The sequence below is a fragment of the Camelus ferus genome, chromosome 21 (genome assembly GCF_009834535.1).
Source record: "Camelus ferus isolate YT-003-E chromosome 21, BCGSAC_Cfer_1.0, whole genome shotgun sequence".
Classification (NCBI taxonomy): Eukaryota; Metazoa; Chordata; class Mammalia; order Artiodactyla; family Camelidae; genus Camelus; species Camelus ferus.
Window position 1 is genome coordinate 7,061,292 of NC_045716.1, and position 26,394 is coordinate 7,087,685.

Sequence of the window (26,394 nt, forward strand, 5' to 3'; positions counted from 1 at the left end):
CACATATGTGAGTGACTGTGCAACTGAGAAAGTCGGGGGAGGGACTGGAGAGGGGACAGCTAAAAACATCTTCCCCCTTCCAAAGCCGAGCTCAGATCACATCCAAAGCACAACCAGTACCAGTGATTAATGGGCTCATAAAACAGAGAACGATTAGTTTGGAACACCTAGTCCACCTCACCCCCACCCCCACCCAGACTGGCTCGGTCAGTGTGTGTGACTGTTCCCTGCAATGTGTTCTCTATTACCCTCCTGACACAGGGGAGTAGGAGATCCGCTTACGTTGTCATATGGCAAAGCTGCTCCACGGACTGGGAGGCACGCGTCACGCGACACGCCCGAGCCGTCTCACCCTGAAGTCCCCAGCCTGTCCTCTGTGCTGACCTCCGCTTCACCACAGCCACTGGCCACCACGTGAAGCACACGTGGGACATCCACACAAAGGCAGAGTCATTCCCAGACCCCTGGAGATACCCAGCAAATTACACACACACACTCGCACATGCACGCACACACAGGCGCGCGCGCACACACACACACAGTACCTTTTTGTCACCACGCCCCCGCTCCTCCCTTTACATCCACCCCTACTCTCAGTGGCCACCAAGGTGTAAGTGAAAATGCCATGGTCCTTTACCCACAGCCTCCTCCGGAGTCCAGTAGCCCGAGGAGTCGCACACGCGCCGGGAAGAAGCCGTGTGCACGTACTGACGGAACGTCCCGTCTTCAGTGCAGGCGCCACACACGCTGCCCGGGACCCTGGGAAAACAGTGGGTGGGGGGAGAGATGGGGAGAAGAGATCAGATGAACTGGGATAACTAAATTCAGAAGACCTTTGGGGGCAGGGGAGTGGCCATGGGTAGTGAGGCCCTAGGGGGTAACTGGGAACACAATAGCTTCTAGACTCATGTCCTTCTTGTACAGACCTCATCTTTGCAAAATTCATAGTGACATAAAAATCTCAAGGTTATGAAGCAGAAGAATTTAACTAAGTCATAAAGGAGGCCTGTGGAGATGAAAGAGGGCTTCCATCCTAGGAACAGTCAACACAGAATAATTACAATCTGAATCTTTCAACATAAAATTCCTTTTACACTGACTCTCAATAAGTTATCCAAAGCCTCCTTGCCTTCCCCCAACTAAAACAGACAACAGCTTTCACAGTAAACTTATTAACTATATGTGTTCTTATGTTGTAGATTCTCTACTTTTAATCACACACATAAAAGCCATATGAAATGTCACACCCCTTGGCTCTCCATCATCTATAGAGATATATCTAAATTTCTCACCATGATTCAAGGTGCTTCAGAAGACAGCTCCAGTCTTACCTACTTCAGTTCCTTCATGAATTTTATTTTACATCCTCATCACAAGAAATAATCACCATTTCACAAAAACATCCTATACTTCACAGCTCCGTGAAACATGCTATTCTCTCTCCTGCTAAACAGCCTTTCCAAGTTTCTCTGTTTAGCAAGCTCCTACTCATTCTTCAAAACCCAAGCCAATGTAACCTTTGCAGTGGCACTTAGTCTGACTGCTTTGAAGGGCCAGCACTCTCCCCACTGGGCCCCCACTGCACTTTCTGGCTCCTGTCTTGGGGCACTGATCTGTGGTGCTGAGAATTCCCATTCCCTTTCCTTCCCCTTTGCCTGTGAGCAGGTCCACACCAAGCTCTATTCTTTCTAGGTCCAGCAGTTAGGACAGGGACTGGCCTCAGCAGCTCCTCTGTGAGACCTTACCGTATGGGCATCCCTGAGACTATTACTACGTCCATAAAGAGCTCTTCAAAACAGACTCATGGGCATAGAAAACAAACTGCAGTTTCCAGGGAGCAAAAGAGGGGAGGGATAGCTTCCGAGTTTGGGATTAACAGATACACACATTACTGTATATAAAGTAAATAAACAACAGGGACCAACTGTATAGCACAGGGAACTATATTCACTTTCTTATAATGAGCTGTAATGGAAAAGAATCTGAAAAAATATATACATAAGTGTGTACATGTAGAACTGAATCGCTTTGCTGTACACCTGAAACTTATATTGTAAATCAAAGACACTTCTACACATCAATTAAAAAAACAGCTCTTCAAGCACCATATCTTGAGGAGGTAAAGACAACAACAGCTAAGTAACCAGGGGAAATCACTTGATGGGGCCAGTCTCGGATACTTACTCTTTCTTCTTAATTTATTTAAGTATACATGCTGTACAATATTACGTAAGTCACATGTATATGATATAGAAATCACTTTTAAAGGTGATACTCTATGTATAATTATTATAAAATATTGACTATATTCCCCATGTTGTAAATATATACTTGTGGCTTATTTTATACCTACCAGCTTGTAGAAGCCCAACTGTGAACTATACATCTGAAAACAGAGGCATCAAATCAAGGTCTCTCAACAGGCTGGGGGAGAAAAGCCAAATCTTGCAATATAATGGAAAAACAGCATTGCTAATAATCATGCTCCCAGCTCCTATCTATTAAGCACTCTATATAGCTGGCATGGCTCCAGTAGGTGCTTTTCATAAATTATTTCCTAATCCCCGTAAGAAGCCTGTTTACAAATGAGGACACTCCGGCTCAGAGAGATTAAGGAAATTGCCTAAAGTCACAACAAGTCTCTTAATTCTTCTGAGCAAGTTCCCAAACACCAGCAAGGGTCCAGGACTTTGGCAATGAAAAGGTGTCGTTAACTCCAACCTCTGACTCCAGGCAGCACTCAACTTCTGGTGTGGACACAACTCCAAACCACATTTCCCTGATGCACTTGGCTCTTCCGGGGCTGCTGCTGAGTGCGTGGTTGGGCTGCTCTCTGACATAAGGATTCCAAACACCTACTGGGGAGGAGTAAACACAACTCCAGGCGTGACACAAATCGCTGGGTATGTGACGTGAGTCTCCCCGACGCACGTGTCGGGAGGCCTCAGCCCTGTAGCCCACCTCGCTGAGAAAAGGAAGCCAACTGCAGCCTTTTCTGCCAACAGACTCGCAGCAAGCCAGCGCTGATGTCTGCTTTATCGTAACGTTTGTACCAGAGAGAGAATTGAAAGATTAAATTGTTTACACGTGTTACATAAACTGATGTAAAACACGGGTTTGCACATGCCCACAGAGGACCTACTGTTCAGCCAGAGCAACCCAAGATGCACAAGGTCAGACTTTCAGGAAGAGGATTCTTACTCACATCACATAGATATATGCTGGCTCACGGAGGGAGCCAGTGAGATGATGGGAGCTGGTGATGTTCTAAACCGCTTTGTTGGACTGCAGGGTCCAAGTGACGTCATGCATTAAATATACACCAAAGTATCAAGGACGGGGAGCAAGACCCCAGAAGGCTGGGAAGGTCGCTTTGAAAAATGATTCGCCTGCTTCCTCCCATCCCCGCTGTCTCTCCCTGTCCTCTCTCCCAGGCTTTCAGCAGAGCTGGAGTGCACGGAATCTTGCTTCAGGGACGTTCAGCTCCTTAGCTGGGACCTGACACCCAGGAGGGAAGTGTGACACATGGAAGAGGGGCTGTCTACCTGCTAAATGAGAAAGCTCTAAATTCAAGGAAATAACCAATTCCATATCCCCCATTTCTGAAATTCCAGGGGATGCCCACAACTCCCCTCTACTCTAGCCGTGGGGTTTTGGGCTAGCCACCATATGCTTCTCTCTGCCTTGGATTTCTCACTTAGATAGCAAGGCTTGGGCTCAGGGCAAGTGAGACAGGAGGGAAGGGGGCAGGGCACAACCACTGAAAGAATGACACAGCAAGTAGCACCAAGATGGTGGAAGATTCAACTCCCTGTAGACCTTGAGCTTCAATATACACTCATTGAAATACAATAGCATGCTGAATGGCACTCCCATAGGTGCCAGGACAGTTTCAAGGCTGACCATGAAAGGTCAAAGGGTGAGTGATGATGGCCCAGCTTCTGGGAATTCCCAGCCCCTTCCCCAAAGTCGCTGGAAAATGCTCCCACTTGTTAGCATGTGAAGTTACCAAGCGCATAAAACCAACGACCCCCACACCTCCTGGCCGCGCTCCTTTCTGAGTGTATGCTGAGTGCATGACGGCACTTAGCCCCCGCAGTCCCACAAAGCCGTTTGAGCGCCATTAGCTCCCTCTGTGAGTCAACATCTATCTGTGTATTAGGTGTTTGTTGTGGCGACCAAGAGACAAAGGCACAAAACACAGTCCTGCCCCCAAGGAGCTGCCAGGTGAGTGGGGCAGTTAGGAAAATGAACAGCTGATGACAATTCCATAAGACAGTAGGTGTAAGTGGGGCAGGCACGGGGTACAGCAGGAGGCAGGGAAGGCACTCGGAGCGCCCCCACGAGCCAGTTAAGCCCTGACACACAGCTTGTGGCAGTGAGTAGCCGGCCACCCACCCACCCCCCAGAACTGCCTGGAGGAACACACCTCACCTCCCCTCCTCCGGACACCACCGTGCAAGTAGTGAGTCTTTATACACCTGTTCTACCCTTACACAAAGGCCTAGATGGGTGACAAGGGCCACCTCAGTTTTGTCAGGTCATTTGTATCACATGTGTCAACCTCTTCACAGCTCCTGGAAGCCCACCAGACGTGACAGAAGGAGACACCAGACATGGCCCTCGCCAAGGAGCGGGCACACACGATGCACCACCGGCCGACACAGGAGCCCCAGGAGCTCTGCCAAGGGGATGAGCGCTGAGCGGTCTGGCGGGCGCAGTCCTGAGCAGCGGTGCTCAAGTGCGCAGCTCCAGACTGGCGTTGCCCTGACTTCACATCCTTCCCCTTGTTGATAAGAAATGCCACTGGGGAAGACCCCCACTCACCCAGGGCCAGCGCCCCTCTCACCTGTCATACACAACTCCGCTAATCGGGGGTAGCCAGTGGATAGTGAGGGACTTGGGGGTCTGCCCGATGACCATGGGCGGGAGGGGGATGGGGGTGGGCTTCCGGCTTTGACTCCACTGCTGATACACGAGGTCCAAGTAGCAGTGCATTCGGGCCACCTGGTTGGGGGTGAAGCTGTCAGTGCAGTCATCATCTGCGGAGACAAAAAAAGGGAACAGGAGAGATGGAGGTTTTAACCGGTAAAGTCCACTCACCAAGGCAGGGACAGATTTTGCTTTGTTCGTGCCTAAGTCACCAGCACCTAACACAACATCTCGCTCTTACTTAACTGGCTCCATAAACACTTGTCAAATGAATAAAGGTACCCAGGTCCAGAAAGCATCTAGGCTGGAAGCGGGAAAGAGGAGGCAGAGAACACTTGCTTATCTCCAAAGCAACTTGGGTTTGATGTTTACCTCGATGTTGGACCCGAGTGAGGCTTGCGCCCTGGGGTGCCGGGTTGCTCTGAGCTGACACTGCTTATTCAGGAAACCACAAGATGGCAGTGTTTCAGCACACGGCCTTTCGATTCACAAACACTTGCGGAACTGCAGGCACCTGCTTCATGCTCTGCGACTTTGGCCACCATTAGTGAGCATTCAGCGGAAATGCTCATGAGATGAGAGAGCCAAAAAGTCAAGGAGGCAGCAGGACTGGGGATGGAGGTCCCCAACTTCCCTTTGGGGCTGGCAAAACTCCCTGTCAGGCACACTATCCACAGGGTTAGAACAGGAGGTATCTTAGTTTTGAGGCCTTTTCCCATAAAAGTGCACAAAGCACTCCCTCTGCTTCTTAGACGTCCCCTCTGCGGCCCCCTGCCTAGTCCCCTGCTCTGGCGACGGCCCGCTGCGTGCTTCCTGGGGGACACAGGCACGCCGGTCCTGATGAATCTGAGGCACCGGAATCCTGCACCAACCTGAGCCTTAGATGGGAAACCTCTGGTGGGTCGCCGACAGGACAGCTCCCCGCTCTTTCCTCCCTTCAAAGGACCGGCGAGGGTCTTGTTGTTTATCGCTTTTTTGTCTTTGTTGGCTAGTTCCAGAATTTATCACCAAACAAGCCCCTGGACTTTATAGAAAAATTACCTCCTTCTTTTACCACGGAAAGAAGTCATCAGATCGAAGAAGTCCTTAATTTTAGGAATAAATTGAAGTCTATTATCAGGAGACAATGACTATGATTACTTTTTGATAGAAACAGGGAAGGCGTGAGAGGACAAAGAAGAAGCAAATCCACGACAAAGAAACCAGACGATGTAGTTGTTCCCAGGGCCAGGAAAGCACCATTTTTTTTTTTTTAAATAAAATGGCACCACTTTTTTTTTTTTTTTTGTAGGCAAGTTAAGAATCAACCCTTGGCTGATACTGGAAGAAGAGAATCTGATACTTTAAAAAATGACATGAAAGTAAAAGGAACTCAGTTTAAAATTAACCAGGGTCATCTTCTTGACTAACTTCAAAAACAGTACAAACAGCCACCTTGACCCAGAAACCTCTTTCTCCACCACTTTTGGACTCTCCTTAGAGTAAATTCCCAAGAATGTGGGAAAGAACCAAAATAACCAAGTTCTAGAGGTCAAAGGGATCTCAAGAGAGCTTTTGGCTTTGTCCCTCCTTTTAACTCTCCAAGATGGAAGTGTGTTTTTCTTTTAATTTTTAGTGGAGGAGAATCTAGTCAAAGAGACCCCTAATATCTTAATATTTCTATAAGTTCTTCAAAGGCTTGAAAAAAGAGGGTATGTCTTAATAATTACATTTCAACTCTCTGGCATGACTGACTGCGTGATAATCCTCTCTGATCCCCATACCTCCACCCTCCCAGCCCCAAAGGGCTCCCCTGTCATCTTAATAAAAAAAACCAAACACATCAAGACTGTAGTGATACCTGTATAACTCATGTAGTTGCTGAATGGAGCCCCTGGGAAGTGGGTGAAGCCACAGGTGTCATTGGTGGGCTCTGGATCCTGGCACAGCTTACTCTTGGGAGTGGGGGCAGTGTCGGCACAGAGGTCTCCTGTATCCATGGACGGCACTGTCTCCCTGCAGGGGTCATCGCAGGATTCTCTTTCACTGACCCCTTTGAAGACATGGTAGAGTCCCAGGACATGCCCCACCTCATGGATCATGATGTTGGTGTGGCCAGGCATGCCATAATAGGCTGGGTTGAGGACAACACCACCTGCAATGGAAGGTTTGCAAAGCATCTCTAAGCATGTAAGGAACAGCCACCCCTTGTGTTCTGATAAACATTAAGTGTTCAGTTCCAGCCTCTAAGGGGGCACTATATCACTTCCAGTGGCGTTCAGTCCCTGCTCTTCCCTCTGGCCACAAACACCTTTTGAACTAACCAATAAACATGTCTTTAACTTTTGTCGCGGGTGAACGTAGATCTAGGTGCCGGAGACAACAGCACAGACAAGACGACACAACGGAGGGCCAGGATTCTCAGCCCTGGATGCACATTAAAAATCACCTAGTGGTGTTGAAAAATACAGATGTCCGAATGCCAACCCCAGTGAAGGGAATCCAGGTACTTGAGGATTGGGTACACGCCTCAGTATTTTTTAAAACTTCTCATGTTGAGTGCCATTGGTCTAAGTGAAAGCACATGGGGTTCTCAGAACTTGAACAGCTATCTGACCGTCCAGAAGCTCAGTTTTGTTGTCTATAAAGCGATGATAACACTTACTTCCTTTTTTAAGCATTTGGCACATTATGGGAGTTTAGTAAAAGACAGCTGCATATGCTGCTTCTGATTTTATGACCCCTACTCTCAAGGAGCTAACAACCATTGAGACAAAAGTCCAACTGAACTACCATGGAATTCCCAAAGTCACAGGCACTACAGGACTATGTGCCACCCTCCCTCCTCCCGAATCACCCTGAGGACACCAAGGGAGGTGTTTCAGAGTTCCCTGCACTATATCTGGGCTTCAGTGAAAAACCTAGTGGTATCACTATATGCTATCACAAAGGAAAAGACTAAGGATCTCTGAGGGTCCCCACTTCTGTCTAGTTCCCCAATCCCTGCCTCTCTCCTCTATCCCTGGAAAGCTTTCTTTCTTCACTCATAAAACTTGTCAGGTTCAGTCCCACCCTCATGTCTAGGACCTGGAACAGGGAATGCCAAGAGCTCTGAACCAATCCTCTGGGGTCCAGAGTCACCCTAGCTGTGTTTCCAGGCTGACCCCGCCCTTGTGTCCCACATCTGATTCTAGTTCCCAATTTTTGCTTCATTCTGCTACCGAAGCTCTTCCTATGTCAGTGCTCCAGAAGAATAGCCCCACCTTTCTTTTACTGCATCATACTGCAGGGACTAGGTCTCACCCCTCATCTCTATACAGTGCCCTATAGACAAGTACGTACTTGGTTTCAAGGGCAGGACACAATCACCAGGGTATCTGGTGCCCCGTCCACTGGTCTCTGTAATGAGCAGCTCAGTCTGCCTTTTTAATGAATACCTTACTGCAAAGGGCATTTTCTAAATCCAAGTTCTGGTTTCTCCCAGTCTACTCAGACATTAACCAAGCCATGCTCAGACTTGTTCTGAGATACACTGTCCACTTTCCCATCTAAAACAAAGCTAGACCTCATCTTCTTTGTTTATCACTTCTATGACTTCCAGAAAAAAAAAAACTCTTATTCTCCGACTTTATCTTTGTTTTACCTTTTATAAAAACATTTTCTGTATATTTCACTCATCTGTGCATCATTATTATGTCAACATAAAACTAGAAAGTAATTTGAAACCAGATCTATTTCAATCACATCTAGGTTGCCCAGTATTTGAATAAACATGGTGAGATGCAGTATTTCCACTTTTTGAGATGCCTACCCTTTTGGGCTTACATGTCCAGTTGCAGTAATCATCATCATCAAAGTTCACCATTATGGTCTCAGTTCTCCAACAGCAATACCGACCTTCACATCGATGAAGACTCTAAGGGAACACTTTTCTGTTCTCTCTAAATTGCCTACACCAATTTGCCAGAAATCCAACTTTGAAAGGCTACAATGTGCCTATAAATTTTAAGTATGCTGAGTGGTTTTTCCCAACTTGTGTTTATAAACTCTGGTCCCAGCTGATACTTTGCAAAAAACAAAAACAAAACAAAACAAAACAAACAACAACAACAAAAAAACCCAAGTAGTATCAGTGGTTAAATATGCTTGAGAAAAATGTAGCATGCCATATAGCCTCCTCCAGAAGATTCACATTGTACCTGAGAACCCTTAAGCTCAAGGCCCTGAAAAGTCCTGCAGCAATTTTGTTTAACCCTTTGTTCTCCAAACATTTGAGCACAGAACCTATTTGGGGTAGAATAGTTTTTGACATCTGGAATGCTGCATTACTTGAAGCACAATTCAGGAAACACTACCAAAGACCAAAACATTTCCCAGTCAATAGTTATTTCCTATCCATATTTCCTGCCTCTGAGTAAATATCAAACAGCTCCTCATTCTACGGTCAGCCCAGGCCAAGTCGTCTTGGAATCTCCACCAGCAATAGAGAAATGAATTAGAGCCGAACAGAAATAAGGCACCTGGAAGGAGGAGCACGTCTGAAAGACCGTGTGGGGTGGCAGTGTGGCCCCGGGGCCACTCAAAGTGGATATATGGGTGGTCATGACACGAGTGGGCATCTCAACCTCTAAAAGTCTCTGCTTCAACGCCAAATGAGATTTTTTTTTTTCAAAATCTACAAAGATTCACAGATTCACAGTCTCCTTTCAATAAGCCTGGTTATTTATAAGTGGAGGAAGAAATGTAGAAATGCAAATCCTCAACATTCCCAGCAAATCTCCTCCACACCCAAGACAGTTGGCCAGGGTTCTCCTTCTCAGCACCCTTAACACTCACTCCCCAAACAGGCGAATGTAGATTTAACCAGACAGCACTTACATTTTAATGAAAAGCATAAGCCTTTGAACACACTCACTGACAATTATATTTTTGATTCCCGAGAGATGATACTTCTGGCCCCAAATCATCTGTATGGAACACGTGGTAATGAGTTTAGTTACTCTACGTGCATTGTAGAGAACAGTGCATATTCTAATGTAGGGGTAAGTGCTGTGGACAGTGACATATGTTAAGGAAAAAGTCCAAGACCCTGGACCTCTCATAATAATTCTTTCCACTTGACCTCAACGCTATGGACTAGAACTTAAGGAATTTGAAATACGGTCCTGATCCTAACTAGCTGTGTGGCAATGGCCCTGCTCTCTAACCTTCCACTGGATCTCTTCATCTGGAAGGGAGGGGCTCCTCAGGTTTATGGCTCAGACTCCTTCCTCTTCTTACCCTGCGCCTCTAAGAGTTAGCACGCAGGGCTGTGTGAGACCATCATAAATGGCGCGTGAAGGAACCTGTGTCATGGACTGTCACCACCTGGGCTCGGTGAGTTGTGTTCCTAGACTCCCACTTCTCAGCAGCCTGAGGTGAAGGCAAAAGTCTAGGAACGAGCAGACACAGACATCCTACTCCCGGATCCGCTACTGACGGTCAAGGGATCCAGATGCCCTACCTGTTCATCCTTACACCCTTCCCACCCTCCCTCCTCTTTCCTGTGCACAGGGGTCCCACGCTGCTCTCACTCCCTCTATTCCAACCAAATCAAACTGGCTAAATCGTTAGGGGAGCGAGTTTTAATCAATCAGAGACATACACCCTGATACACCCATATGGGTAAGAAAGACATTCATTTATTTCATGGTTTAGTTTATAAAAGTCCTTTCACATTTTGATAAAAAATCACACACACACACACACACACACACACACACATACATAGGTACTCATGCCAAAGCCTGAGTGAGGCATAAAGATTCAAAATCTTTCCTCCAGAAGAGAAATGTTGCCCAAAATCTAAAAAGAGGAAGGTGAGAACGTTTTTCCATTAAGAAGGAACAAGACGTGACACACAGTAAGTGAAAAACTGAGTCCCCAGAGTGGAAGCTCCTTTCTGCCCTCTCTGCCATTTGAGTCTGACCAGCAAGAGGCTGAGGAGCTACTGAGTCCCACCCTTTCAGGGAAATGAGCAATGCTTTTCCAGGAGAAACTCAATAGAAATAAGGAAAAGATAATACAAAATGCTGCTTTCCAGGACCATTTCACATGAATATTCAAACAAACCATCGTCATCTTCTGAAGTGGACACCTACGCCCCATGCTCGCCTCCATTTCCATTACCAGCAGCGTGGGTCAGCCTGCGAGTGGTCACAGGTGGGTCCTCACACCACTGCACAGGAGCCTCTCTCACACCAGGCGGCCTCTGGAGGGAGCGGGGCCCCTTCTTTGGCTGCGCACACTCACTGGAAAGGTATTGATCCTTATTAGGGGAGACATTCCTTTAAAGTGCTCAAGACTATTTCCTGATCTGTTCAATGGTAATAAGAAGAGTTCCTCCCTCATAGGGTTGTTATGAAGATCAAAGTAGTAGATAAATAAGCATTTAGCTTATTTCCTAGGACAAAGTAACTCAACATGTGCATCAGATCATTTGTCAATATTACTATCATTACATAAGGCAGCCTGGCCACCCACGCTTATTTGTCCACACCACTCACTGGCTCCCACCTAACCATCTTCACTCAACAAGAGGATGGAAGCCAGAGTCTGACCACAAACAGGGCAGACCTCCAAGAGTGAAACCAGACATCACCGGCCAAGGTAGACAAACACCCTCACATGAGGAGCTCTGATTTGCTCCCAAGCTGCTCATGCTTTGTTTCCATGTTATTCTTCTCTTGAGACCCACAGGTACCCAGAAGATGGAAATGAATTGGACAGAGTTGCAAACAGACCAGTGTCCATTCTCTTCCTAGACAACACACTGGCATTCAAAAATTATTTGCAGTAGCCTCAAATTAGTGATTGTTGGAAGAGAGGAAATCGTAATGGATTTGGACTATAAGCTTAATTCTTCATAGATCTTGCTGTAAGGTCAGATGTATACAAGACAGCTTTTTCTATCGTGTCAGTAATCTCTTCCTTCCCACTTCTCTAGTTATAGAGAATATAATGATCATTTCCTATATTCAAAACCACTGTCCATGTTTGTTTCTTCATAATCTGGGAGGACAACACTGAAACATAGTTGAGGGATAAACTATGGCAGTAGAATGGGAGGGATGGGATTTCCTCTTCTACAGTGGAATCCCTTCCTTTGTGTTCTCTGCTCTCACCTGCCACATTGAAACAGAAAGTAGAAAGATATGCCACTATAGGTTTTCCAGCCATACCTTGGCCCCTCAGTCTTCACTCTGAGACCCTATCAGACTCTCTCTACTCTCATTCACTCCCCAACACCTGTCCTACAAGGCTTCCTAGGGGCTGATGACCAGACCGGGAGCACTTACTCAGGGGAAATGCTGGAGCATTAGTGTGGACTGAGGGGCGACATTTTGGAAATACTAACATTTCACCCAAGTGTTTCCTTGCTTACTCTATAGCCAGACTTTCCTGTGTTTATTTATTACCTTACTAGGAGGTATATGACAGAATGAAAAGCAAGGAAAGAAGTCCTTTTCTGGCTGTGAGGTTTCCAAAGCCCATGCCACTGGGGTCCTGAGAGGACTCCACGGTTTAGCCAGAGTGATGGATAAATGGAGAACAGGAATCCTTGCCTCATGTTACCAATACCACCACCACATCTTAGCCTAGAAAAGATTCTCCTAAGCTGGAGGAAGATAAAAGAGCCAAAAAGGAAACAATGGGAATATACAGTTGGTGGTGGGTCCAGATAGAATGGACTCTACTCCATTATTTGAGACCCCCAGTAAAGGGATAAAGATTCAAACTAGGTGCATGTGATCTGACAACTGGGAAGGGGGCAACATGCCTCATTCCAGTGATGGATTTCTAAGGTGCCTAGTTCTGAAGAAAAGGGCTGACCATTCAGGCTAAGAGGAAAGGGTGACAGCCTTCCAGAGAATCCCTGAAGGTGGAAGACTCTGTGAAGGGAACAAGGGTTATCTCAGGTGACCAGCATCACCTGATGACTAAAGACCAAATGCATCCTCCCCTCTATTGTCTTAGCATTTAGAAACCATCTGTACAGTTAGATACAGCCCCAGGCAAAAGAAACTCAATTGTTTAAGAATAAATTTCTACTACCCAGCAACATAGGGGCTCAAAATAGAAATTAAGTTCAATTAGAGAAGAATAAACAAAAGTTACATTTCTTGCATCCCTGAATATGCGTACTGGAACTTCAACTCAATACGTGCCAATAACACTAACTTGTGCATAGAACACAATGTGAATGGGGCTCCCTGGATTTAGCAACTGGTGGCCATGTGTGGCACAGCTGTTGTTTAACGGACTGGCGGAGAGAACAAATGCCTTCCTAGAAGACCTTTCAGCTTTGATTATAAGACACAGACTAAAACAGTAAGACAGGGTTGCTGTGTGGTCCAAGGGGTGGTGCCGGAAAAGAGAAGAGAGAGAAGTCGCTGATTAGAAGATGAAATCTCAGTAACAGACAGCCAAGCTCCCAAAGTGATGCTTATTCTCAAGTTTCAGCTGGCTTTTCCCAGCTTCGGCACAAGACCGCTGGAGTGGCACATGGCAAGGAGAATGATCCCCAAAGTCACATCTAATTAAAAAAAAAAACAAAAAACTCAGGCAGTTTAAGGAAAGGACATGAGTAGAAATGACTTTAAAACAGTTCTGTAAAACGTTTAGGGCTGAATGTTATATGCCCATAAAACAAGGAGGTTGAGAGCTGGTCTGCAGGTGCCTTCATAAATACTTCCAGTTCCTGGCTGAAACACACTCCCAAAATACACTCTCCATGATGAAAGGACAAAGCTCTCAAAGTGTACGTGGGGGTCTGAGGAAGGAGCACTTCGGGGCAGGGCAAGGGAAGAAAGTGGCAGAGGTGGGCTGATAGACAAAGGGAGAGAAAGAAATAGAAAAGAGTAAAAAAAAATGAAAGTCACAAGCGTTTATCAGAGATGCAGCACACTTTTAACAGAACCAGCCCAGGAACCGTTCATCTTCAAATCTTGTATTGGCTTCTTAGTTTTACAGCCTGTGGTCTCATGAGAAAGAAATCCTTGTTCTGGGCAAGACTGAACCAAGAGAAGAATGTGTAGAGGGTAAAGACTTTGCAAAGTCAGATGTCATTTTTTGTCTCCTTTTATACCCTTTCAGCCACTCTTACCCACAACTGTCAAGCACTCCGGGCTTTCTGACCACTCCCATATCATGGGAGGGAAGTAATTTGATTAATGAAAACTGAAGATGTTACCAGGCCTTGGATACCTATGATGTAATCCTTTTCTTGCTTCTGGATGAGGGTGGTGCTTCACACACACACACACACACACACACACACACACCTTTATGCTAGAATGTTAGGCACTACAGAGTATGAATGGGAAAGATATTCCCTTTAATTCATTTATTAATTCAGCATTTATTGAGCACCTATGCAGTGTCAAGTACTGCTCTGGGCACCAAGGGTTCAGTGACTACGAGGACATGTTTTAAGAGAGGCAATCTCTCAAGTCATCACATATAAAGCTGATCATTTACTCCACCTACTTATAAATGCATAAACCTGTCTTTGGGGCACCCCAATTTCAGGGCATGTAGTTCATATCCTAGGGCAATTCTGTTCTAAAATTTCAATGTCCAAGTGTGCTCACTACTTCTGAAACTTCAAGGCACCTAAAATAACCCATTTGTTGAATGCCACTTTCTGACAATTAAATAACCTACAGCAGCAGCCAGTGGGTAATTCCCAGGGACAGTCCTCATCTTGTTCATGTCCTGTAGCCTTTCTCATTAATGATTCTGTAAGTCTTCATATGGACATGGTGTGCCCCAGTTCACACGTCTTGTTTACTTCCTTATCTCGGGGCAGAATCCTTCTGCTTTGGCTTAGGGCGGAGAAGACATAGTGGGGAGGGGCAGAAATCTGCTCTGCTCCAGTCCATCACTGAGCCGCACCACGGTTTACGCCCCGCAGACTCTGCCACCTCTCCCACTCTGGTTCCTGCACCCACACTCTGCAGAAACGCCTGGGCTGAGATCATCAAAGATTTCCCACTTGTCAGATCATGTCTGTTTCTCAGCACCTGAGGTCTCACCCACATTGTGCATAAATGCGTCACAATTGCCGTCACACCCTGGCTGGTTAGGAGGAAGTCAAGCTTTGTCCCGGGGGACCCCCTACAAAAGCCCTAGGTGAGGAAGAGATGTCTCACCTCTGAGCTCATTGCTACCGCATCCCCCCCCTCCCCGACCACGCAGCCATCGCTCTGCTTGCCCCTGGATATCTACCACACCTGCGTCACCCACGTGGTAGCTCTTCTCCCCAAGTCCATGGGGCCCCGTGACACCCCCAGACCCCGACCAGGCAGCCACCCATCTCCCTCAAACTGCCAATGATCACTCATTCTTTCCTTCTGTGACTGACAAGGGAACTCCCTTGACTTGTTATAAGCTGCTTTACCACTGCAAGCAATTGGACACCTAAAAACATCCTTTCTTTTCTTTATAAAGGAACCAACATCTTTCTAGGGCACTAAAAATCTCTAGGTAGGAGATGAGGTGGGAGGCTGAGTGCAGAATCGGCAGCCACAGACATATGGTATTTGGGATTCTATTGCTGCTACCACAACTAATGAAGCTGATATTTATAGGAGCCCTACTATGTGCCAGGGACGCTTCCTCATGCTTGTTATTCCCTATGTGTGAGGGCACTAAGGCCCAGAGAGGTGACTTGCTCAAGATACTTTTGTTCCTCTCTATCAGAAGCCATAGCCCACTCTATCATTCAAAGACTTTTTTTTTTTTTCCCTACAAGGATCACATTATCTGGACTCCTTTGAAGATCCTGTATGTCTAGATCCCCATTATGAGCCAGGTTCAAGTTCCCTCCCATGTGGTTCTCGGGCCCATGCTTGGGGCATGTTGCTTGTGGTCTGATCAGGATCTTCGAATGTTCCTGGGCAGCACAGATGTTCCCCAGAACACTTAGGGGGACACTGTGGAGTGTCTAACCTCTGTGCCAGAGGGTGACAGACGGCCCTCTCTAGCCTGCCCACGACGTCCTGGCACTCAGTTCATCTCTCTGCAGTGGTGCTGTGCTTGTGGACCACAAGGGACCCTCTCAGCCTCCTCTCTCCTTTGGTGCCTGGTACACTCCTAAGTCCGGCTCCTCCCTCTGCTTCTGTGGAGGTCCCTTTCATGGTCAAATTTGTAGAGACCCCAAATTCAACACATCCAGGTTGTGTTGGCTCCCCTTTTGCTCCTCCCTTTTCCATATTCTCTACCTGGGCAACACCATCCACTCAGTCAAACGGAATGCTTTTCCCCCATCTACTTATTTATGGGAACAAAGTTTCTCAGCACTTACAGCTGTAAAAGAAAAAAAGGTAATATAACCAATGCTTAATCCTGTCTCATTGTAGCAGTAATTACTCTTCATCCACTGACACAAGAACTAACTAATCTGGGGGAGAAAAGTCGCTCTCATCTCATTAAATATGCATCTTCCACTTTGTTTACTAGTCATTAATCAACATTTTAAAATATTGTTTTGATCAATTTTGGACAAGTAATCATTTCAAAAGCTAATATCAACTGAGAAGAAAATTCTAACACGTTATAATCTGTGATCAGTATCAATGGTAATATCCTGTTTGGGATATTGTACTACAGCTTTTGCAAGACGTTACCACGGGAGGAAAATGGGTAAACTGTATGTGGAATCTCTTTGTACTATTTCTTACAACTACATATGAACATACAATTATCTCAAAATAAAAAATTTAATTAAAAATTGTCACAAAAGCATTGTTTTACTCAAAATACTTTTTAGCAGAGATATAGGTGACTAAAGACTGAAAAAATGTATGTGTGTGTGTTACATTAGTATAAAGTTCTGTAGAAGAAATTAAACAGAAACACAAATTCAAAGAGAAAAGACGAGCAATAAATAATTTCTCAACGTTGAAAAAAGTGCACGGTCATGAATTTTTTTAATGAATGATGGTGAGTATCAAATTATTATGCTACTGAGGATACATTTACAAGAATAGATTTAAAATGTATTTTTAAATGTCAATAATTTAAATTAATATGCCAGAAATTATAATCTTTAAACTTACAGTTAAATATTTAGATGTGGCTTTTGAAACCTATGAAGGGGTACAGAGTTTTTCAAAAGTCTTTTAGGAGGTGCAAGAATGTAAAAATAAGTTTGCAGAGCTCTGCTCTAGCCATTCCAACTACATTACACTTGTAAGCAAGTCTAAGTTTTTAACAGTCTAAACGTTGGCATGTACCATTTCTTTCCCTCTGGAATGCCCTCTCATTGTCTGCCAAGCCGACCCCTGCTTATCTTTCACCTCTCCCCTCAAGCCTCAGCCCCTCTGAGAACTCTTCCCTTCTGCCCTGATGCTTTCAGCACAACCAGGCACTTTCTCATCATGTTCCTACTTGACCTCATGTGTGGCAGCATCACTGAGTATTTTAAGCGCATACTTGCATGTCTGTCTCCCATTTATGCTGTGCAAACCTTTACCGTGAACTCCTGTTGATTATTCTGTCCCTGATATTGCCACAAAACAGATGCAACAGCTTTTCTTTGAATGAATGAAATAAATGATTATGTGTATGATACCAATGGCTTATAAAAGAACTAGTTTACCACTCATTTAATTTTTTTGGCTTTGAAGATATGTTTTCAGTTTAAGGGCTATATACTAAGGTTAAAGATATTCAGACCACTGAACTCAAGGGGGTCTCATTCATTTGTTTACTTATAAAAGATTCTGCCCTGCATTACCACAGCATTGAAAGTACCAAATCATGCTAAAGATCAGAAATGATGATGACAGCAAAGCAGGACCATAGATTCCCTTGGTCTTTCCACATAGTGACTTAAGCCATCTGCAGTCAGAAATTGGATTCAATCTTCAAACTTTCAGACTAGTGTACTTATCTGCCAGGTCATTCAGCTGACCCTCAAAAGACAGGGTCTTGAAAGTTGACACAGATAATCTTATCTCGAGTCTTGAAAAGATTTTATTTAGAAAATCCTACATATCTTCCTCTATCGTGTTATGCCAGCTGTCTGTATTCCCTACACCTGATTTAAGTCAACATGGGCTCCACTGTTCCATCAGTTATGACTAAACAAGAAAAAATAAGTAAGAACATGAGGAATTTCATATTGGGCCAGACATTTTAGCTGTTCAGTCTAGTCTTCTACTTCTTAAAAAGCACATTAAGAAATATGTTGTAGGGGAACTAGTAATGCCTACAAGGTTGAAGAAAACAATATAAATATCCCTAATTTATTTTGCAATCCATTGGGAGTCCGCGACTCATGACGTAATTCAAATGTTCCTTGGAACCACTTAAATTCAATACTTTCATTCATTTACTCATTCACCCCTTCATTCAGTGAGCATCCAAAAAGCACCTGCTGTATGTGAAGTGTTCTGCTTACGCAGAGAGGACACAGACCTTATTTAGAGCTCACTGGTTTTTGCATGCAGTCTTGTGAGTGCTGACGTTTGTGCGTGGGACTGTGTGGGTGTATGTGTGTGGTTCTATGCAATTTTATCACTTATATGTATACCTTTGTGCAACTACCACCATAATCAAGATACTGAACCATTGAATCAACAAGGTTTCTCTCCTACTATCCTTTATATCACCCCACACTCACACGCCTCTTCCCCCAACCCTCACTTCATTCCTAACGCTCGGTGACCACTAGCTTGTTCTCTATCTCTGTAGTTTTTTTTTTTTTTAGAATACTACATAAATCATAAGGATGTAATTTGTGAGGTTTTGTTTTTCACTCAGCATAATACCCTTGAGATCCATCTAAGTTGTTGCACGTATTAATATTTTGTTCCTTTTTTATTGCTAGGTAGTATTCCATCGTGGGGATGTACCACCATTTGCTTAAGCCATTAGCACTGAAGAATACGTTTGTCATTTCCAGTTTGACACTATTAAAAACAAAGATTCTATAAAGATCAATATTCAAGTTTTTGAGTGGACATATGTTTTCATTTCTCTGGGATAAATGCCCAAAAGTCTAATTCCTGGGTCATATGGTAGGTGTATGTTCAATTTTAAAAGAAGCTGCCAAAGTATTCTTCATAATACATCAGCAAGGTACAAGATGTCATTTCTCTTGATCTTCACCAGCATTTAGTATTGTTACCATTTTAAATTTTAGCTCTTTTTTAGTAAGTGTAGTGATGCCTCATTGTGATTTTAATTTGCTTTTCCCTAGCAATCAATGGTATTGAATATCTTTTCATTTGCTTATCTTCCATCTGTATATCCTCTGTGGTAAAATGTCTATGTTCTTGCCCATTTTCTAACTGGAATATGTGTTTTACTATTGAGTTTTGAAAGTTCTACATATATTCTAGATACAAATCCTTTGTGAGATGTATGGTTTGCAAAGACTTCCTCCAAGTCTGCCTTTTCCTTGTTCATCTTAATAGAATTCTCAGAAAAAAAAATTTTAATTTTGATTAAGCCCAATTTATCAGTTTTTATTTTTAAGGGCTATTCTTTTGGGTGTCATAGATAAGCGCTATTCACTTAGTCTTGCCCTGAAGATTTTCTCTTCTGTTTTCTTTTAAAAGTTCTATAGTTTAGTTTTATACTTAAATCTATGATCTATTTTGTGTTAATTTTTATACAAAGTGTGTATAAGCTGTCTACAATTAATAAATTGGTACTTCTTCTAAACACCAATATAGAAGGAGCCTTAATTTTTAAACTTTATTTACTTTATTCTTGTCTTTTGTGCCACCATTGTCATATTTTAATTCTACATATATTTGAAACCAAAAAAGACATTCTTGTTATTACTTTTAATATTTTTATCCTTTCTAGTTTGAGTCATTTCTTTTCATATGTTTCTGTTTCCATCTGGAGTCATTTTCTTTCTGACAGGATAGCTTTCTTCAGTATTTATTTTACTGCTGGTATTAAATTATATTGGCTTTTATTTGTCTGAAAATATCTTTAACTTTTCTTCAATTTAAAAGATTTTTGCTGAATATAGCATTATAAATTGGCAATTATTCTCTTTTAACATTTTAAAAACAGTATCAATCTGTTGTCTTATGACTTCCACAGTTTCTGCTGAAAAATCAATATGCCAGACTTACTGTTGCTCTTTTTAAAGTAATGTGCCTTTTTTCTCTGGCCACTTTTAAGATTTTTCTCTTTGCCTTTGGTTTTCAGCACTTTGCCGTAATGAATTTTTTCTCTCTGAGCTTCAAAATGTATGTTTTCTATAATTTTCTAGTTCTTTAATTCTTTCTCCTGCTCAGAAACCAATCAATTTCTTCATTTCAGTTACTGTATCTTTTTGTCCTAAAATTTCCATTTGATTCATTAATATGGATTCTAGTTTTCTAAAGACACCCTTCATCTTTTAATCTATTTTTGAATATAATAATCATAATTATCTTCAAACCAATATTCAGTAACTGCAATATCTCAATAATCTATGCGTCTGTTTTGGCTGGTTATTAGTTTCCTTGTTTAGTTTAGTTCACCATCATCTGGTCCTGTCTCATAGCATAGCTGGTCATTTTTTACCGATTTCTTCACATTGTGCGTGAAAACTCTCAGAGGCTCTTGATGATACTGTCTTCCTCCAGGACGTGTTTAATTTTCTTTCATTAGGCAGCTAAATACAGGCAGACGACCTTCCTCCAAAAAGGGATTTAGGAGTATTTCGGGCTGAACTGTAGGCTTTGTGTAAGCCAGGTCGTTTCTGTTTCTCCCTGACACAAAGGGTGTCTCAGCCCCTCTTTGACAGGACCACAACTCCATTTTTTTTGTCTCCTCCACTAAGAGACTCCTGAAATCATAGTGTTTGGCTTTTTAATCTGTTCATAGTTATTTTATACTTGTTTTCTTGGCCACTGACCCTGAGAACGCATAGTTTAGTAATTAGCAAATATCTTAAAAATTATGAGCAGACTAACAAGCTCATTTTTTGTGATGTCTATATCTCTCTGGAAGCTTGGTCCCTCAAGTCTTGGATGCCTTGAAGGCTTGACCTCTGACTTTTGCCTCCCCAGTAGTGAGACTGACACAAGCTCCAGGCTCTCTTCTCTGCCTCTATGACTGTCACTGAGAATTTGTCCATTTCGCTAATGGTCGGGGTGGGGGGAAATGAATTACATGTATAACTCACTTCAATGCATTTTTCTTCTCACTGGGACTGGGTCCCTTAAATCCCTGTTGTCTTGGTTGACATGTGATGCCTTCAAATAGCTTTTTTTTTTTTTTGGTACTTTAAACATTTTTTATAGTTTAATGAATCTTGTCAATGTCCTAGTTCCAATAAGTTAGAAAACATTCAGTGGTATGCTCCGAGCACAATTCTTGTCAAGAGGTCAAGATTTGTCTCCATAATGGCCAAGTAGATCATTTTTTTAAGGTTTTGGTTTTTTTTTTTAACAAGTAGATTCAGTCCCCAACAATAGACCGAGGATTCAAAGAAACCATTACTGGGTAAACCTTGCTGTCATATGTACTGAAAAGGTTCCCCTCAGTGAATCAGGTGTGAACCAATTTGGAGGTACTTTCTTACAGTGTCATGTGCTCCCCAGCCACCATTGCTTTTGATGAGGATAATTCAAGACATTCAAACTCACTGCTAAATGGATTATTGGAATATAACCTTCTAGCCTACCTGTTGCTCCCACCAAGGCTAAGATGACTCACATTAGCTTTCACCTGGAATGCATCACTAACCTCACAAATTTCTGACTTCTCATCTACCGAGAACTGAAAAGCCAAAATTAGTGATAAAAGGACTGCAGAGCCCTCAAGCTGTATTAGATACTAGACAGCCAGTGAAACCCTGCATCTTAACAGAGCATTCAGTTTGGACCACCATATGTTTAATTTTTTATTGTCCCTTCCATTGCTTGAGATTCATACCCCTTCTGGATGTTAACCTGATTCACTACAGAGATTTTTATGTCCTGGTTTCCTCTCAAACAGCAACAATATTTTTCATCTATTGCTAAACTACTGCTCATCTTCCTTCCCCAACCCACATGACTAGCTGTCCTTTGGACACTTGCTTATATTTTCCTTGAATATCATTTCAATATTCTTGACTTCACTTCACAATGACCCCATCACACATGGGTTTGACATATACAGCATTATGTGATCTTTCTTCAGTTTATTTCTCCCTGCTGTATAATTGATTACTAAGAAGATTAAATTTGCATAATCTCTTTCAAATCATTCATAAAACAGTTTCTGGTCTCTATAAGCATTCACTCTCCAAAATGAAAAATTCCTCTCAATTACAGTAATTCAGTTTTAAAATAAATTTTGGTAGAATCCTACTCAAGACTTTGAAAGTATATACAAATTATATTGAATAATTACTTTACCCCGGTAAACTGATTTAATGACTCGTAAGATTTCCTTTATAATAAGATATTGTAAAAGGGATTGTCTTTCTTAAGTATGCAGGAGTTCCACTCAGTATTAAAGCGTCATGCTTTTCCGAGGTAAGCAGGCAAGCCCCGCCTGCCTTGAATTGCACAGGATCTCCTCAGGTCCTCGGGATCCCAATCCATGCAAGAAGCCCATCAGTCTTCCAGCATAATGATTATCGCAAACCAGGTTCGACAGTCTAGCCACCTTCTTGTTAGTTTCCCCTTTGAGAATCCCCAAGACATATTCCATGCCAGCAGTTTATTTATATCTAGATTGTAGATTTGGTTGAGCACACTCTTGAGTATTTGCCACTGTTTGCTCTAATACATCTTACTTGAAACAATGTGAGAGATTCTCCCAAAAGCCATTCTCAGCCCAAAGCAGCTAATTCATTAAGTAAATTTGCCTTTCTCTCCTTTTTGCCCCCAAACTCATTTTCACAGACTCCCTTCCAACCTCCTCATTTCCCTACTGTATTTGGTCTTCACTGTACTTACCCAGGTGACTGATGGCTTCCTTGTCCCAAGGCCAAGTGGCAGCACCTGCAAGGTCTTCCCGCACTGAGCTGGCAAAGTAGACGTTGAGGAAGTGAGTGCTGTTGAGCTGCAGGGCCTCCTTCAGCTCCTTCACACTCATGTACGCCCTGGAGAGCACGGGAGAGGAGGACGTGTCACCCCAAAGCATCAGCGCAGAGCGAAGAGCAGAAGCAGACCTAATCAGACTCTGACGTGCCCAACCGGCATGGCTTTAGGGGAGCACAGAGGCCAGGGACCAGATATCATGGAACTCTCAAAAAAGGCACTAATACACAATCAAGATATTACTCTGAGATAGGTAACACTCTACCTTTTTAGTACCGTAATATATGAATACTCAGTATTTGACACCATACTCAGTTCTCCATTCTACACCCAGATTATTTCTTCAAGATAAATGCAACAATACTCCTAATTCTATACCCTGAGAACGACCCCACAGGCCACGGTGTAGAAGGCCCTCCAGCTCTCAGTCTCTGATTCTTTCCATCACACTGCATCATCATTACTACGATAAGACCAATTGATTCTCTAGTTTAGTAAATTCTTGCTTCAGGCATTACTTTTTAGACAAAAAGGTAAATAGTAGCTAGGAAATAAAAAGTAAAAGAGGAAAAAAATGATGCATTATAGGTAGGAGAGGATATAATGCTATTGCAAAATTGTTTTCCAGAACTTAATCCATAGAAACTCTACCCCTATTCTGACTACCTTATGATACTCACCAAGCATCTCTATCGGGGGCCCCCAAAGCACCAGGCAATGTTATGTTTGCACTTACTCGCAGAATTAAAGGTCTATTAAAAACACATGCCCCATGGCCCATAAAAAAGAGAAACAAGCATTTTATCTCTTCTTAAGCTCATATATAGTCAAAGATCTTCATCTTCCTGGCATCAGTGAAACTTAAAAATTTACCGTGAGCAAACAGCCTCATCACCCTCAATGAAGAGCTATTTTAAGAAAGAACAACTAAACCGAACTCAGCTGCCCCTTGGATTCACTGGATACTTCCCATCGTGGCCAAAGATAAGAATGTTCCTATCACCGCTTTAACTGCGCAGACAGCTTAGCTGAAAGTTTCCTTTACAGACTCATGCTTTATTCTTGCTGTTCTGGTAGACGAGCTGCAGACACTGAAATCTCTCAACCCAGAAGCTCATGCTAGAGCAGCTTTGCTCTCCTCTTGCTCTGCCCGCCGGCCACACAGCTGACGTCATCTTTTTACCCCTCCACATGAAGGACACCCTGGCAAGGGGTACACAAGAAAGGCAGATCCCAAAGGGGATCTGTGTCGGTGTCCCTTGGCACAGAACCAAAAAAGGGGAAGAAAAGTAAAGGAAATAAAAAGGGTTTGCTTTAGAACTAAAAATGCTGGGGAGAAAGGGGATTTTTAAATAGTCTTTCTTATTGACATAATATCTTGGAAAAATAGTTCTCAACCCCAAGAAATCGTCCAAATTCCATGAAGTGATGTCAGATGTCATCAGAGGGATATTCCTTCAGCTGCTTTCCTAGAGACACAATGTTTTTTGGACTGTCGCCTGGTTCTCCCTGGACATTGGTCACATTCCCTTTCCCTTTCTCCTTTGTTAAAAATAATGACCATTTTCTATATTGACACATTGATGGTTTGGGGCTATGATGACGTCAACATGGAGAGATATTAATCAGCCAGAGGAAAGGAGCAGAGACAGCGGATGGGAGGAGAGAGAGAAGAAAGAAAAGGAAAGGAGAAAAGAAATGAACAGAGAAGAAAAGGAAGAAATGAGGGCAGAGCGGGAGCGACTGAGCCTCCACACAGCTCTGGTGCCAGGGAAGAAAAGCTGCACCCTCCCTTCCTATTCGAGTCCCCATTAAAATTAGGGATTGATCACTTGACAGCTTTCTCTCTTTTCTCCTGCCTCGCTCCCCCCCAGCCCTCCCGTTCCTGGCATGGTTTACGCGGGCTATCTGTGTGTTACTGGCTTCTCTGGCTTCATATTTACCAGTCTTGGCCGTCAGCCTTCTGTCCTCCCTCAACCCAGCGGTTCCACTAACTTTCCTTGAGCCACCCTCCGCGGGGCCTCCTCCTCCACCACCAGCTCATTTGCTGGTTCTACTCATCTCCCTTTCCTTTCCTGCCCAACCCTCTCTCCAGCTATAAATTACCCTTCCATACGACAGTGTTCACATCCTGCTGGTGGCAAACCGAGTGCGCCTGCCCTTAACTCCTGCACTCCACAGAGACACAGACAGAAGTCGGCAAGTCAAAGGGAGAGAATACATGAGTAAAAGCCAGAGCTAGTTGGAAAAGGTCATTAACTGAATCGATAGAGGAAAGTCTGATTTTGTTGGAAACGAAGATTTTTGTCCAGATTATTCCCTAAACCAAAAAGGGTAAAAGTGTCGATGTCAGGGTGTCTAGCACCATTTCAAAAGTTGATCAGAGCTAATGAAGATAAATGTCTTAGCTTGTCAACTAACATGACCAGAGCCTGGCTCAGATCTAAGATGTGGAAAATGGCCATTATTCTAAAATTCAGAGTTTAGCATCTTGCTTCAGAAATGATTTATTGAGACATAGACTTGTCATCCAAAATAACCTAACATTCAAAGAAGGGCAAAATGACATCCATAAATATCATAAATGGCACAGGATCATGAACTGACCAGAACTGTGTATGAAAAGAGAGATGAACTGCATTAATCTGCTTAATTTCTGCCAAGGGCTCCCTTTACTCATCCTCTCCATCCCCTAGTTTGAGACATTCACCAGGAACTTCTCCTTGAGGACACGGATGGACGAAAGTGAAGTTTCACTTTGATTTTTATAAAAACTGTCTCAAAAACAAGCCTTCCTTGAGGCTAACATACCGAGTTGTTCTGCCCACTGCTTGAGGCTGTTATATCTGACAGGCCGCCTGGAAGAATGCCCACCTGCCTCATCACTGTGTCACTGTGACCTACTGGTTTGGTACTAACCATTGCCCGGTGTCCAGCCCACCACATTCCTTTGTCCCCTGGATGGAGTGCATGCATTTTGACTTCTGTCCTGCTCCCTGGCCACTGACCCCTTCCACACCCTAGTATCTAAGTCTCCATGCAAGCCCTGACTCTTGTTCAGTTTCTGATTTAGTAAAAGTGAAAGGATATAAAAATAATGCCTCTTTGTGCTCATTTAACAGTCAGTTGAATAACTCCTTTACAGACGGATAGAAATAATTCAAGCCAGAAAGGAGAGAAAGATCCTGAGCTGTCTGAAGGAAGTTGAGCCAGCATCAAAAAATTTCCATGTTAAAAAGCAAGACATAAAGGATGCAGGCATATGGGCCCCAAGACTGGGACCCAGGGCCTTGCTTCCCGCCGTCAGAGCAAGCCCCATCCAGAGGAGATCCTGACTGTACTCCACAGGTGGTCAGGCAGCCTCCATCAGAGCAAAACCAGATGCCCTGCAAGGACCCTCAGCCAATCCCCCTCACAGAAACAACCTGTGCCAAAGCTGGGATAATTACTGGGG

The 26,394-nt window shown here is 43.7% G+C and overlaps 1 protein-coding gene across 2 annotated transcripts in view; it reads right to left on the minus strand.

Moving 5' to 3' along the window:
• The window catches only part of PAPPA2 (pappalysin 2), a 249,137-nt gene that overhangs the window by 132,518 nt on the left and 90,225 nt on the right, over positions 1-26,394 (minus strand). For both annotated transcript variants that reach the window (XM_032463680.1, XM_006187282.3), the window contains exons 4-7: positions 22,857-23,002; positions 6,773-7,066; positions 4,850-5,042; positions 638-759 (exon numbers count right to left, since the gene is read on the minus strand). In XM_032463680.1, coding sequence (XP_032319571.1) covers positions 638-759; positions 4,850-5,042; positions 6,773-7,066; positions 22,857-23,002 — 755 coding nt within the window. The remainder of the gene's footprint in view (positions 1-637; positions 760-4,849; positions 5,043-6,772; positions 7,067-22,856; positions 23,003-26,394) is intronic.